We start from the raw sequence: 15119 nt of genomic DNA, 5'->3' as shown, positions 1-15119 counted from the left end.
TGGGTATTCCCCGAATAGACATGGAATTCGCTGAGTCTTATTATAGTTATAAAACTGCTATTTTTGCCGCTACGGGTAGACTGAGGGGGGGGCTCGCTGGCTGTATCCCGGCTTTTTCTCTCTCTTGGACAGCTGGCTTTGTTTTCTCACCCAGCATTCATGAAAGGTGCCAGATTCAGAGCATTTCTTTAGGTTAAGTTCTGTCTTTTAAGTGAAACAACATATATTTGACATGAGTTTGTTAAAGGCCTCAGAATTTACACTTCAGATGGCAAAACGTGCTCTATTTGTATAAAGCACATTGGGTGCCTATAGTGTGAAGGGGCTGGTGCACAAGTGTGATGGGAGCGGCTGAGGGACCTGGAGGTTCAGCTGGAGAACAGGAGCTGGGGGGAGACCTTATGATCTCTGAACTGCCCAAAGGAGCTTGGAGCCAGGGGGGTCGGGCTCTGCTCCCCAGGAACAAGCGTCGGGACCAGAGGAAATGGCCTCAAGTTGCGCCAGGGGAGGATGAGGTTGGAAATTTGGGGTAATTTATTCACAAAAGGGCTGTTGGGCGCTGGAACAGGCTGCCCAGGGCAGTGGTGGAGTCACCATCCCTGGAGGGTTGGACAGACGGACATGAGGTTCTCAGGGCCATGGGGCAGTGCCAGGGGTAGGTTAATGGTTGGACTTGATGATCTTGAGGGTCTTTTCCAACCAAAACGATTATGTGATTCTAAACCTCCCCATGCTGCAAGACTCGGGTGCTGCGCAGCTGCCTAGAGAGGAGCGTGGATGCTCCACGCGTGGAGAACACGCTTCCCAGCCTGGGGGTGAAGGAGAAGGGGAATTGTTCCATGTTCCTTCCTCGGATCCCACCGCTGTGCCCGTGTCTTTGAACGGCCGGACCCGGGCTCAGGGCGGGGCCGGGCCGGGACGCAGGTGGGCGGGGCGGAGGGCGGGGATTCCCTCGCGTCACAGGGAGGGGTTTCCCCGGCGGCCCCGGGCCCAGCGGCCCCGCCGGTGCGGGCAGTCGGAGCGGGGCCGGGGCCGCTGCGCGGAGCTTCCGCGGAGCCATGACCTCCCGCAGGTAAGAGCCGGACCCGACCCGACCCGACCCGACCCACCGGACGCCGCTTGCTCCGATACCGGCTCCGACCTCCCCTCCGTTCCCCGCGGCTCCGGGGCCGGGCTGGAGGCGTGGGGAGGAGCGGGCGGTTCGGTGGTGGCTGTGCTGAAGTCGCAGCCCTTGTCCCACACACCCTGTCCCGGGGGCTCTTTGGGGTCGTCCCCTTTGCGGGAGAACGCTGCAGCCTTAAAGCATCTTGTCTCGCTGGGTTCGGTAACTTGTTATCTACACTAGAGATGCTGAAGAGGGGGATGCCAAAACGGGACCGAGCTTTAAAACTTGCTTGAAATATCTTTGTGGGCTGTAAGCTGAAAAAAAAAGTTACTTAAGTGCATCTGGTGTGTTGGTGGTGCCTCCCCCGGCTTGTTCCAAAGCTCTTCAGTGTCTTTCTCAGACTGTGTGACTTAGGGACATGGTGCCTTTGTGGTTCTTCCTTCTCAGCTGTGGCCTCAGGAGGAGTAAATGTCCACCCAGGCCATGCTCTCGTTCACGTTTAGTAGCCAAGTCGGATGCCCAGCTCGCCGTGCAGAGGGGTTTCTTAATAGCTGGTTTGGGGGTTCATGGTTCTCGCATGTCCTTTCACAGGGACAGCCTTAAGGTGACCTGAAAAAGCGTTTGTTGCTGTTAGAAGTCAAGTGTGTTTTGAAAAAGCCCCGAGGAGGGTGGTGACCAGGGAACAGCCGTACAGCTGACGGTCACTTCAAGCTGAGAAATGGGATCGGTTACAGGACAGGGAGCGCTTGGGGGGTGTTGATACGGGACCGAACACGGGCAGGTCATGAGTGGGGTTTCCACAGCCACCTCCTGAACATGTACTAACTCCACATGGTCCTACGTGCCTTCCTGCAATGCCAAGATGCAGGGGCTTGGTTGGTTTATGGTGGTTTGGATCTCCTTTTGTCATCCGCTGTTTGTCTCTTCTGTTGAAGCGCTGAGCTGTGTTTTGTGAGTGTCTGGTTCAAAGCGTGCAGAAGTTTAGGAAGAGGCTGTGTTCATCTTTGCAGTTATGAGCTATGCTTGCTGATGGAGTACAAAGCAGAGAAGCTGGGACTTGGGGCCTCTGGATTTCGTTCTCGGCTCTGGTAGTGCCCTCTGTGCCCACAGGCAAGTCAATATTTGTCTACACTGCCTATACCTTGCTCGCTCCACCCTATCGGGCAGTTCCCGAGGGCAGCACACGGCTATAGACAGCAACATGGTTGTAACGCTGCTGCCAGCGTAGCCCACGCAGGAGTCCTGGGAAGCCCAGTTGTGCTGCTGCTGCAAAGGGCTCAGACCCGTGAGGATCGGCTTTTGTGCTGGGGGTTGATTGCTCCCGGCATTAGTTGCCCCCATCCTTGCATCCTGCCAGCATCATACCTGCATCCTTTCTGCAGGTCACTTGGGCTTGCATGGGAACCCTTGGAATTAAGGGCACTTTGGCATTAAAAGGCTTTCATGCTGATTTACAAAGGCTATGTGTGGAGCTGCTGAAAGCCAGCATGCAGTTGTTTTGTTGTGCTCAAACAGGGTCCTGCGAAGCAGGGGGATCTGTGGGGAAGTGATTTCTCAGTAGCTCGGTCCCAAACAAGACGCTGGTTTGTCTCTTTTAAGAGGGCAGCACTACTGTGAAATAAAACTGCAGCACTGTCCCATGGCTGCAAGGGAGGATGTGCTGGTGGATGCAATCAGGGATCTCTGGGACCAAAGGATGCTGCATCCCTTTCTGCCCTGGCTTGGGGGCAAGGTGATAGTGATACAGATGTCTGAATCGGGGGAATGGCTTCAGGAGCAGGCGCGGTGAAACGCTGACATATCTAATCACCCAAAGGTTATTTTTTGCCATCACTCCTCCTCCTGGGCTGCGACACTGCCAGCGCCAGAGCTGTTTGGATAAGCACGTGTCGCTTAACAACCGATGCTCTCACGGGAAGCGCAGGCTTATCTGAGCGCTGGGACCAGTAAAACCAATGCTAAGCGCTGGGCACGGCTTAATGCCACTCCTCCTTGCATGCGAGTGTCTGGGGACGGACTGGGAGGAGATGGGGTGAGGAACAGCTTTACCCTAGGACACCTAGAATACCCATATGTGCTAATTCTTTTCAAGCAAGGCATGTGGAAGGCAAAATAAACCTCTTTCTGGGTGTTTGATGTGTTTGGTAAGCTCTCCTCGTGGCGGGGAGAGGTATTGAGGACTGGGGGATGCTGGTCGTCAGGAACAGTGAAGTGTAGAAGTTATACAAGTTTGTCGCCATCAGCCTAAAATACAAAGCTGTTACAAACACTGAGCTCCAAGCTGCTGCCAGGGCATTATTGCATTATTTCTTAGAAACAAGTTGTTGAAAGAATGACCGTTTCTTTCCCTCTCCCACCTTTACTGGCATGTGACCTCTCAACTGCGGGAGGGGTTTGGAGGTCAGGGATGTACTGACCACAGCAAGGACAGAGAAATCGTGGGGTTTTTGGTACAGCGAGAAGTTGGGTATCTAAGAGTAACTGCAGCCTCCTCTGTTTTGGTGCTTATGTCTGCTTGGGTGCGATGATGCTGTGGGAGGGGTTGGTACCCTGGTGAAACGCTTAATTTCTATACGAGCTTTGACACAGAGCTGCTGAGCGATGTCCCACACTGAGAACATGTGCTTGACAACTTATTCCCTGCGTTCAAACAAACCTTCTAAAAATCTAGTTTACTGCTTAGCTGAATTACTCTGTCCACACTGATTTTATGGCACGTTGTGGGTGGTTCCCTTTGAAATCTCAGATCGCTTGTAATTATGAGTGTCAGCAGGGCTGCTGCAGGCAGCGGGGTGGGATGCAGCAGCTGCTCCAGTGTGGCTGATATATTGGGATTGCCCAGAGCCCTGGGTGTGATTTCTCCAAGATGTTTTACCATGCTTGTGCAGGCCACATTGCTGCTCATCTGAGCCATCAAATGCACCCGGCTCTATCCTGAAACCTTGCTCTCCAGCCTTGAGCATCTGCTGCTGCAGAGACAGGAAAGATAATACCAGTCCCAGGGGCAGCCTGTGGTCCCAGCTTCCCCACTCCCTTTCCCAGCGAGAAAACACGCGCTTCCTGCGCCGGATCCAAATGCAAACACGAACCTTAAGTGTTTGCAATAGCTGCTTATTCTGGCAACTTGGGTGGTGGTGGGGATGTGGTAATTTCTGGTCCAGGAAGCAAAAGCAGGTCAGTGTTTTGGCATCTTGGATATTCCTCAAGGCCACATCGTGGGCAGAGCTTGGGGCAGCGGTGGCTGGAACAAGGGTGATTGTGGATGTTGTTGTTGCTCAAGGCCACGGCTGCTCTGTCCCTGTAAGCTCAGAAATGTCCTCTGGCCATTTTTGGCGAGCTGTTCATCTCTTCAGGTAGCACTTCAGACATGACTTTGGGCACAGGCTCTGATGGGAGAATCAGAGCTCAAAGGCTTATATGCAAACCTGTACATGCACGTACTGCCTTGACAGGATGGGAGGTGAGAGATGGGAAATGCTCTGTTAGTGAAAGGAGCAGACACGCTTTTTCACCAGGCTTTACTATGATAAATGAGGGTGAGAATATGGGCAACAACTTAAATTACACTTCAATTACAAGCCCCCAGCATATTGTTTATATCCAGAGAGGGCAAGTTCCTTGCTGCAGGTCATGAAATGCATAAATATACTGCTCTCTCTCCTATTCCAGTGAGGTAATAATAATGGTTAATAGCCTTGTTCAATAGCTTTGCCTAGGAGAGGCTTCTGGACCAGGCCATCCAGCATCCCACGGTTTCCCCCAAGGCAGCGTGAGCCGCTTTCGTTACAATCCCAAGACAAATGAAGCGCTCTCAGGCCTGGAACACATTTCTCGGCTGCAGCTGTATCTCTTTTGCGGGCTGCCAAGGAGAATTCCTCGCCGTCTGCAGCGGCAGGGTAAGGCAGAGCACACCGAAGGCGAAGCCAGTCGTCCAGCTCCTACTGCCAAAGCTGTATCGAGGGCGAGTTCTCCCTGCGGCCAGGTGGTACCGCAGCTCCTGCTGGTGCTGCTTCCAGCAGGGTTTAAATTAATTTGGATTCGAGGAGATGGTTCTTCTCAGGAACCTGAGAGTCATGGAATAGTTTGTGTTGAAGGGACCTTCCCAGCACCCCCAGTGCCACCCCTACCATGAGCAGGGACATCTGCACCAGCTCAGGTTGCTCAGAGCCCCGTCCAGCCTGGCCTGGGATGTCTCCAGGGATGGAGCATCCACCACCCTGCCCTGAGGGATGAATGGAGCTAATACCTATTTCCAAGCTAAAAAGGAACCCATGCCCTCTGAGGAGGTGCTGGCAGCAAGGGAGAAATGCTCCTAAGGCTGCTGTACAAATGGGTTTATTCTGTTGCTTTTTCACTGCCTGCACCCCAAGCAGCGGCTTGGGCAGGGCTGCACTTGCTGCCTTACGAGGGCTGGAAAGTGGCCTCTGCAGCCCAATTGCATGTTCCAGGAAACGTGCGTAGGATGGGGCTTAATCAGATTATGGGGCTGGTCTGTTTGCAGGCTTCCTGCGCGAGTCTGAGGGGAAGAAGGAAATTCTTCGCATTAAAGCAGGCTGGAAATCAGGAACTGTGTGCTTCCTGTATATGCAGCTTTTTTTTTTCCCTGCAAATAGCTCCTGCTGCCGCCTGTATCAGTGGTGCTCTCCAAAGACCTCTGCCTGCTTGCAGGGGGTGTCATTGGAAGAGATGTCCACTTCGACACCTCCTCGCGGACTCACGGAGCTGCTGCTCACCTGCCGCAGGTGCTGGGGCTGTCATGGGTGTCCTGGGCACGTCCCACATGGAAAGGTTGTTGTTGTGATCCAGCTGCAGTCAAAGCATCTGTCAGGTGGGCTGGGAGTGCAGGACTGGGGATATTGGGCTTTCTGGCTTCGGAAGGACTGGGGGGCTCTGCCCTACAGCTCCCCTTGGAGAAACTGAGGCAGGATCTGCTCACAGTGTGAGTAAGCAATTAGCAATATCGTCACCTCTGCGAGATGGTACCTCCAGGGTAACCAGACAGGGTTTGCTGTGACTCGACGTCCCCCTCCACAGCCTGTGACAGTGGGGGCTGGATGGTTGAACAGCCTCGGAAATTGGGGTGGCTGTGAATACTCAACATGGGCCGATGAGACCCCATCCCTCAGGACATGTTGTTTGGCCTTGGCGATTTCGAGAGGGTGGGAAGGTGACAAAGATTTAATCCCAAACCAACAAAAAGATCCTTCACATCCTTGAGCAGCATCCTCACCATTAAGGTGGTTGCCAGGGCTATGTTTGTCCTTGGCATGTGTTTTTGGGGGTGTTTTGTTTATTTGTTTGTTCCTCCCTTCCTCGCACCCTCCTAAAATATTTCCATCAGTCTCCCCTCTAAAAGGTGTAACAAGCCCTGCCACTGATTAAATTCTAAATATAGCCATGGTATTTTTTTTTCTCTCCAATTCTTCATGATGTATCTAGGTAAAAAATAGCCTTGGCGACTCTTCAAAGGGGACATGGGCCTGCCATGGGCTATATTTTCATCTTGTCACCCTGCCCGGGTCTGAAATAAACCTCCCTATTTTTAATTAGCTCGTCCGGTTATATAATCCCGAAAGCCGAGGATTTCTGGGCTCAGCAAGAGCGCACGTGATGCCGCGGCGGATCGTGGCAGGCGAAGGTGGCGTGGCAGGGTAGGGGGGACACAGCAGGAATGTCCTCTGCTCCTGCTGGCCCTGCTGCCAAGTGGGAGGGAAAGCCAAGATGCTGGAGCATAAGGCCACCTGTCTGGTCTCTCTCGTCTGAGGTTCTGCTCTTGCCTTGCTTCCTTGTTGCCCTGATTATGAAGTTATTTCGTTGTGGTACTTGGAGCTGCTGGATGAGGAAGGGTCTGGTTAAGCGTGGGATCTCCTGGGCTCCTTGACTGTGTTGAGTTGGGGGCTTGGAAGGGACCACTGGTAGTCATCCACTCCAACCACTGGTGGTCATCCACTCCAACCACTGTAGATCCCCCAGCCCAATCACTGGTGATCATCCAGTCCAATCACTGTAGATCCCCCAGTCCAACCCAGCTGCTAACGCAGGGTCACCAGAGCAGATCGCGCAGGGTCACATCCAGGTGGGTTTGAATATCTCCAAAGGAGGACACTCCACACCACCCTGGGCAGCCTGGGCCAGGGCTCTGCCACCCTCAAAGTCAAGAAGTTTCTCCTCGTGTTTAGATGGAACGTCCTCTACAAGCCATGTAAGGGAGCAGCACGTTTGCTCTACGCGGCTTTCAAAACTTTCTAACCAGCAGATGGAGCAAAGGGCCATAAACCAAGCATGGAGGACACTTTGGCCAGGGGCTGCCATGGGTCACAGAGGTGCAACCACTGGACCTGCGCCTTGCCCAGCTTTCCATTCACCCAGCACCTTGGAGGTTATTTAATTAAATCTCTATTAATTAGAGATTTTTCTCCAGTGCTGAGTAGACAGGAAGACTTTTGACATCAGTGATGCAGAAGAAAGCAGAGATGGCTTCCTGTTCAGTGTTCTCCTCCTAGCCCTGGGATTGATATTATTGATATTTTATGTGGTCTCTTCCCACATGCTTGGGACAGGTTGGCTCATCCAGCCCCAGAGGAATAAAGTGCAACATGGAGGCATTTTAGTCCCATGTTAGTTTGCTCCAAGGCTTGTGGGCAGTATATCTGAATGCGTATAGGATTTATGTACTGCGGGAAGGGAAGACACAGCTCCATAGAGCCAGCACAGTGTAACCTACTTTTTTTTCCCCCCTTTTTGCTGTATCATTGCAGCTGTTATCTCTGGCACCTCTGATGTCTGGCCATTGGCGGGCAGTGCCGTCTGCCAGCACGAGCGAGGAAAAGCGCCCGAGCGTTAAGTAGCAAACTGGGGGATGTTTTAAAGCGCAGGTTTGCACATTGGCAGGAAAGGAAAGTCCAGGTCCGGTTGTGAAATCGCTGATGTCCGTGATTGTCAGACGGTGGGTCGGCTCTTCCTTGGCAGAACGTGGCTTGTCGCTCAGTGTCACTTTCAGCCTTGGAACGATGACACAGAGAGAGGATGTGGTTTCGTTCTGTGGATAGTTTGTTGAGTGTATTGGGCAGAGTTTGCCTGTTGGCTGTTAGGGTAATCTCAGTAGAAAATCCATCTTGAGCTCCCTTAGCCCTAGAATACAAGCAAAAGTGCCAGTTCCAAGCAATGCCCTTCCCAGACACAGAAAATAATACTTTTGAGGCTTCATTGCTGTGTAGAGTCCTTTTATCCTGCTAGTGCAACACTGGTTTCTATGCAGAAATATCCCAGAAAAAGAGGCTGCTGAGCCTTCCTGCACCTGTAAGTTCTGTGCAGGGTTGGCCACGAGCCACGGTTTAGGATTGCTTCTCCAAGACTTGCAATATTACTAAAAGCAACACTGCTGAGCTTGGGGAATGAACCAGAGAAATGGTGAAAGGATGAAAAAGCAGTGCCAGGAGCCCCGAGCCAGCTCAGCCTGGTGCAGAACAGCCGCGCTAAAGCCTCTCTGCTGCTTTAAGGCTTTTGATATTCCTGACTCTGACATCTCTGTGGTGTGTGATGCCCGTGTTCACTCCAAATCGGAGCAAGAGTTGGTTGTTTCTGAGCGCTGGAATCTCACCAAAACCCCTGAAAACCATGGCAGGAGCGTTGCTCGGTTGGGGTGCCATTTGGTGGCTGCTGTGCAGGATGGCGTATGTTGAGGGTGGTGACATTGTCACGGATGCTACGGCGCTGGCATTACAAAGTAAGGACGAAAGGTTCTGGCTGAACAGACGTCTTACAGCCGTTAACCTAGAAAACACTGAAGCTCTGCCTCTAGTCTGGACATGTCCTTTTTTACCCATCGTAGCAGGTGCAGCACGAACAGCAAAGCATGCAGAGGTGGTGCTAAACCGAGCTAAGGGAAGATAGGGTGCATTATTGTCTTGCCAATGAGCCCACCCGCAGCACCTCATTATTCTGTGGGGTGATCCCACCAGCTGTGTCAGGCACATGGGGAGCAAAGGGAGAAGCTAGAGGGCTGCCTGGGTCTTTTCCACGAGCAGGAATCCCATCTCTGGGTTGCTCCGAGTCTCCCTCTGGGGTTCTTAGCTTTTATTTGGAAGTGAGCATCCTCCTTCAGCTGCTCTTCCTCCTTCAGCAGGAGGAGAAGCCGCCTTGGTGGGGACAAACCATAAAATGAGACCCAGCTCTGTGCTCGTCACCTCCCAGTCCCCCCAGTCCTGCCCAGTGTTTCCCAGCTCGCTGCGGTGGGATGGGAAGCACTCAGCTTTGCGGTCGGGACTGTTGCTGATCTCTAATCTCCTCTGTGCCTCAGCTGCTCTGTTGGCACGTTAAAGGCGAGCCGCAAAGCAACCGTAATTGTGCTAAGTGACTGCGGGATAATGGACTAAATACTCAGGATTGCAGAAGCAGCCACATTCCCAGCCATTTAATACCTTGACTGATGTATATTTACACAAGGGGACAGCCTCTGAGCTCTTGTTTCTCCTCCTGCATGAAGCTGGTGATGCAAGGATGCTAAGAAGAGGCAGGAATGAGCTATTTGGCCAGCTGCAGGGCTGTAATGGCCCAGGTTTGCTGGGACTGGGTGTTGTGGTTCCTCCCCAGCTCACTGAGCCAAGAGAGGGAGCTCGGTTATGGTTTTAGGCTTTGTTTGGAGTTGTCTGTCACCACAGCCTTTGGCTTCTTGCAGGACTGAGGACACAAGTTCTTTTTGCTCAGAGGTGGCCTGAGAAAAGGTCTGTGTGCCTGAAAGCTTGTCTGCATTTTCCAATCATATTATCTGATCTAATAAAAGATGTTATCTCTCCCTCTAAACCTTGCTGTTTCTCCACATTAAGCCCTGGACATGTTTAGATGCTTGGGCCATCTGACTTTAGGCACCGGTGTGAAGCGGCTGGGATTAGGAAAGCCAAAAAGCAAGCAAGGGATGCAAAGATGTTTCTGAGTGTCTCAAAGGTTCCTCCCAGAGAAGCGTGACAGTCTGTTCCCCACAGGAGCAGAGCCCAGAACCCCGAGACTGTGCTGAAGGTGACAATGACATCCCAGGCCAGGCTGGACGGGGCTCTGAGCACCCTGAGCTGGTGAAGATGTCCCTGCTCATGGCAGGGGGGGCACGGGCTGAGCTGATAAGGTCCCTTCAACCCAAACCATTCTGTGATTCTATGATGGCTGTTTCAGCAGTTGCTCAGTGCTGAAGTTCTGGAGCAGAAAACTCTCTCGCTGCTGCACACGGAGCAGGAAGATTTCATAAGAAGTGAGCTCCATGGAATATAACTTCACCCATTCGCCATTCTTTCTCTTTTCTTTAGCTTCGGCTGCCCATAAACTGACAGCCAGGCATCATCACGTGGTGGTTACCCTCCCCGGTCCCCTCCTAAACTCTCAATTCACAGCTGCCGGCTTTGCACCGATAAGAGAACGAGATGACTTCCTTTTCTTCTCTCCACCCCCACTCCCTTCCAGAATAAGCCGGGCTGTTTTTTGGTAAATAACGAGCTGTCACTTCTTCGCTTGAAACTTTCCAGGCTCCACCACCTTGGCCAACCCTCCTAAAGGATGCTGGAGGCTGGGACGTTCCTACCGGGCAGCAAACTGCCTTTTGCATCCTAGAGTTAGCTCTCCTCACCTCCTGCATCCTCTGAATCTCACAGCCCTTTGGGCTGGCCTGTGGTTTCTGTGGACTAACGAATCTCTCTGCTGGGTCAGGAGCTTTGGCCAGTTATGGTGAGGTAGGATATCTGTTCCGTGTGTGTCTGGCTGCTATTTTTAACCAAAGCTGGTATTTCTGAGCGGGAGCAAAGCGAAGGGGAGATCGTCTGTGTAGTTATTGCTCAGAAAGGTTCCACTTGTGCTATGGGAATGTGTGAGCTAATAACAGAGGTCACCTGTGGAGGTGTGGGCACTATTAGTGTGGGAATAGTGATTAACAGTGCTCCTTGGCCACAGATTAGAAAATTCTCTGCAGAAGTGCAAGATTCTCCAGTGGAAACTCCCCTTCAGATGACTCTGCAGCTCAGGGTGATGGTGACTTTCTCCTTGTGCTGGCTTCAGCGCTGGCAAACAGAGCGTTCGCAGTTTCGTTTATATGATTATTGTTAATGCGATTACCAAAGAGGCTTTTGGTGCTGACTGCAGCCCGGGAGAGGTTATCCCTGCTGCGAGCACTATGTTATTTTGTGACGTTATTAGATTTATATCTTGCGTTACCTTGTTGGCGACGCCGTGTTGATAGTTACCCACTTATCTCCATTTCACTTGCTGTGTCTCTAGCTGAGCACGCTTTTGTCTGCTGATAACTAGTTTGCCCGTGTTGGAGAACTGTAATTTCAAGGTGCTGGACGCCTCGAGCTGAATTTTGTAGGTATGTACAAAGTGCATGAAATACCGACATATAGCCAGAAGGGCAGTTTGGAAAGTTTGGGGGTTATTTGGGCCGTGAAGAATAAAAGCAGCTGTATGTGAAAGGCTCTGCTGGAGCATGGAAAGGAGCGCGAAACCACCCGTTTGCAAATGCATGTGTGAAGAACAGCGGGGAATGGATCCGGGGCAGGAACTGGGCTTGTTAAATGCAAAGGGATCGTTGTGCAAGTGGCCGTGGCTCTTTGCCATGGAGCGTAATGCGGAGCATGCCTTGGGTTTTCCTTCCTTCCTTCCTTCCTTCCGCGGGCGTGGGCTGCTCTGCAGGGATTCACATAATGAAAGTTGTTGGCGGTTGACGTTCCCTCGCATCTCAAGAGCATCCCAGGGCTTTTCCCCCACCCTCATTTCAATGCGTTTCCCTCACGTGTGGCAGAAACGGCTGTTTTCTCCGTTTCTGGTCCCGGGGTGTGTTCTGCTTCGCTGGATCATAGCAAAGCAGCTAAACAAATAGCTTTTCAGCTCCAGGAGGAAGCCTGTCAGTCAGACAACAGCTGGGCTGGTTTCGGTGCTGCTTGGCAATATGTATTTTTAATGCCGCAACTGTCTGACAGGTGGGCTCGCAATTTAATTTTAGCTTGTTTTATGAGACCAAAACCATCTGTAATATACAGGCCAGTAAACTTCCATGAACAAAGGGAGTTCAGAAGAGATTTCTCCCACTATTAGACTTTTTGGGACCGGTAGCTCCTCCTCTGGCTGAGGTTTCTATTCTGCCCTTTGAGTAGAAAAGGCTGATTCAAATGTAAGTCTGATTCAGAGAATTAATTCAGAAAATTTGGAAACTGCCGCTGAAAATAATAAACTCGCACACCTTTGTGGCTGCATTCAAAACAGCCTGAGGGACTTAGTTACACCTTTTTTAATTAAGGGAATATGGGTGTAAATCCTCTGGGCAATTGGAAGAGCCCCAGCAGCCGCTTTGCTGCTGGTGCAGGTGAATGTAACCGGTGTTGAAATGCTTATTGGCCTGATACACCTCGCTCTGCCTCTCCCATTCTGTGGAAACTGAGGATTATCGGGCAAAATTTGTGTCTTTATTTCCCAGCAGCTTGGGTCTTGTGTTGTGCTTCGTGTCCTGGAGCTTAAATTTGGCCATGGTTTCCTTTCCTTGTCACTGCAGGGTGTTTATCTGGGGAGTGCAAGACGTGATGGTGAAGGAGGTTTTTCCATATCAGTGCCGTGGGATGGGCTGTGAGGAAGTCCCGACGATAGGCTGAGCCTACAGAAGCTCTGGCTTAACGTGTGTGCGGGAGGGGGGGATCAGGCTTCAGCCTGGGTATGGTCTAGACTAACCTTGGCTGCTGGAAGCATCACTGAGACAAGTCGCTGTGAAATCAGCATTTCCTTTGAGCTCTTCTCCCTTTAAACCTGATCTTCCTCAGTCTCTCCTGAAACGGGGGTGAGCTCCAGTTCTAAAACTAGAGCGGAAAAATCCAGGTAGAAATGCCGTCGAAACAGATGTGTGACTAAATGAGCATCAGAAATAATACAGAATGAATATTATAGGAAATGGGGCAGCTTGTGTGCCGAAGGTCCCTGCTTTTTCATGAAATGCTGAACAGGGATGCAGAAAAGATGCACTGATGGGCTGCGGAGCCACCAGCATCCATAGGAAGGTGCTCAGCTTTGTGTTTTGTGTTACAACCTTCCACCTGACAAGTGCTCATTTAGGTCAAAAGGAAAAATATGAATGTCTCGGTCTTATATCTCTTTTTCTTTTTTCCCTCCCCATAGCAAATCTGTCATGCTGGGTACCTAGCGAGAAGGGTAAGAACCTGGCCTTTTCTCTGTAAAGTTCACCCAGGCTTCCCTAACACAGAGTGAAAATCGTGTGCTGTGTGCTATGAGTAGAAGTGTTCTCCATAACGGAAATGCCTGCATTTTGAAGTTTCTGTTTTTTCATCTAGAAATGGCTATTTTTTGGAGCTGATGACCTGATTGATAGTCTCCCCAGGAGATAACAGGTGACCATGCGATTGCATTTAGACTCTTGGCATTTTAGATTATAGCCTTTTTGAGAGAAGTGAAGCTGTATCATGGACCGTATCTTTTAGCAGGGCCTGTTGTGATAGGACAAGGGGTGATGGTTTTAAACTAAAGGAGGGAGATTCAGGCCAGATGAGGAAGAAATTGTTGGCCCTGAGGGTGGTGAGAGTCTGGCCCAGGTTGGCCAGAGAGGTGGTGGATGAACCATCCCTGGAGACATCCCAGGCCAGGCTGGATGGGGCTCTGAGCAACCTGAGCTGGTGCAGATGTCCCTGCTCATGGCAGGGGGGGCACCGGCTGAGCTGATAAGGTCCCTTCAACCCAAACTGTTCTATGATTCTATGATCTTTATCCGTTCAGATTGTGTCTTGGGTACACGGCAGCCAAGTTAGTGATGGAAAGATTCCTGCACGCAGCTGGAGCGTCGCTGTCGTGGATGGTGTAGCTGCTCATCTCCATGATTAAGAGCCCATCAGGGCTCTAGAGATGCAGAAGGGCATCCTGCAGCTGTGCGCTTTGGTCGGATTGGTGCGATATGAGAAAAGAGCAGGGTCTGTTTCTGAAGTGGAAAGAGCATCAGTCAAAATGGAAGCAGAGCAGCAGACTTTGCAAAGCAGAGAGGCTGGGACCCCAGCGAGACGGCAGGTCCTCCGGGTGATGGGCTGGCCCGTGCAGCCGTCTCAGGCTGAGGAATTGGTGCTATTTATGTGACTTGTTTTGTGGCATTTGTCCTTGGAGGGATTTCTCTCTGTTCTGATGTCAGCCAGATTTAACAAGCCATCTCATTTCTTAGGAAAAATCATTCCTCTGATGCCTAACCAACCTGGAACCCTTTGCTAAGAGGCTGTGGCAGATCACAAATGTGTTGCTGCTTTTGGGAGATGGAGGAGATGGCTCAGAAGGTGAATGAATGGGACAACATATGGAAAGAGCACGGTGTGCCAATGGCAAGCACGGGCTGGAATAATTTGGATAAAGGGACTGAATCATCGGGACTCGATGAGTGCAGAATCTTGCGTGTGTCAGGGAGATAGGGCAGATGTGGATTTATATTAATTAACAATTAATGCCAACTGAGGCTCCAGAGCTGGGAAATGGAAACTGTCTGCACCAGCTCCCTGCCAGGAGGGTGTTGGCTGCTCCTATTTTTGTAAGACCTGCAGGAAAGAGCCTTTTGTGAGGCTCCTGGAGTGATTTGCTGCTGTCTCTGGGTCTGTCCAGCCACCTTCCTCCAGCTCTCCAGGGGCAGGATTGAAACTGGGATTAAATGGCGAAAAAACTCAGAAAAGCGATTTTACCCTTGTAGTCAGAGGCCACTGCTAATCTCAGTCTAAACCCGGTTTCTGCAACTGAAACTGCTCTCCCCAGAGCGACATGAATGGAAAAGCTTTTCTGAAGGGCTACGTATGAAACTGTTTCTGAGTGTGGTGTCTTGAGTTTCGAAACAGAATGTGGGCGGCGAATTAAACCCCCCTCTTCGAATGTGACGCGGGGGAGCGTTGGGGCCGCCGCCGCCGTTGGCGAAGGGCATGGTCTGATGGGCAGGGATGTAGGCGGAGGTTTCGCTGCTGCCGCCGAGGCTGTTTCACACTCTGGGCAGCCTGGGCCTGCGTTTTACCAC

The 15119-nt window shown here is 51.5% G+C and overlaps 1 protein-coding gene across 2 annotated transcripts in view; it reads left to right on the top strand.

The window, feature by feature from the left end:
• Positions 1–966: 966 nt before the first annotated feature.
• LOC308049201 (tyrosine-protein phosphatase non-receptor type 11-like) overlaps positions 967–15119 on the top strand; it is a 34904-nt gene continuing 20751 nt past the window's right edge. For both annotated transcript variants that reach the window (XM_080358738.1, XM_080358737.1), the window contains exon 1: positions 967–1072. In XM_080358738.1, the coding sequence (XP_080214864.1) occupies positions 1059–1072 (14 nt within the window). In that variant the 5' untranslated portion in view covers positions 967–1058. The remainder of the gene's footprint in view (positions 1073–15119) is intronic.

Source organism: Nesoenas mayeri (assembly GCF_963082525.1).
Source record: "Nesoenas mayeri genome assembly, chromosome: 24".
Classification (NCBI taxonomy): domain Eukaryota; kingdom Metazoa; phylum Chordata; class Aves; order Columbiformes; family Columbidae; genus Nesoenas; species Nesoenas mayeri.
This window is presented reverse-complemented; position numbering and strand designations above follow the sequence as displayed.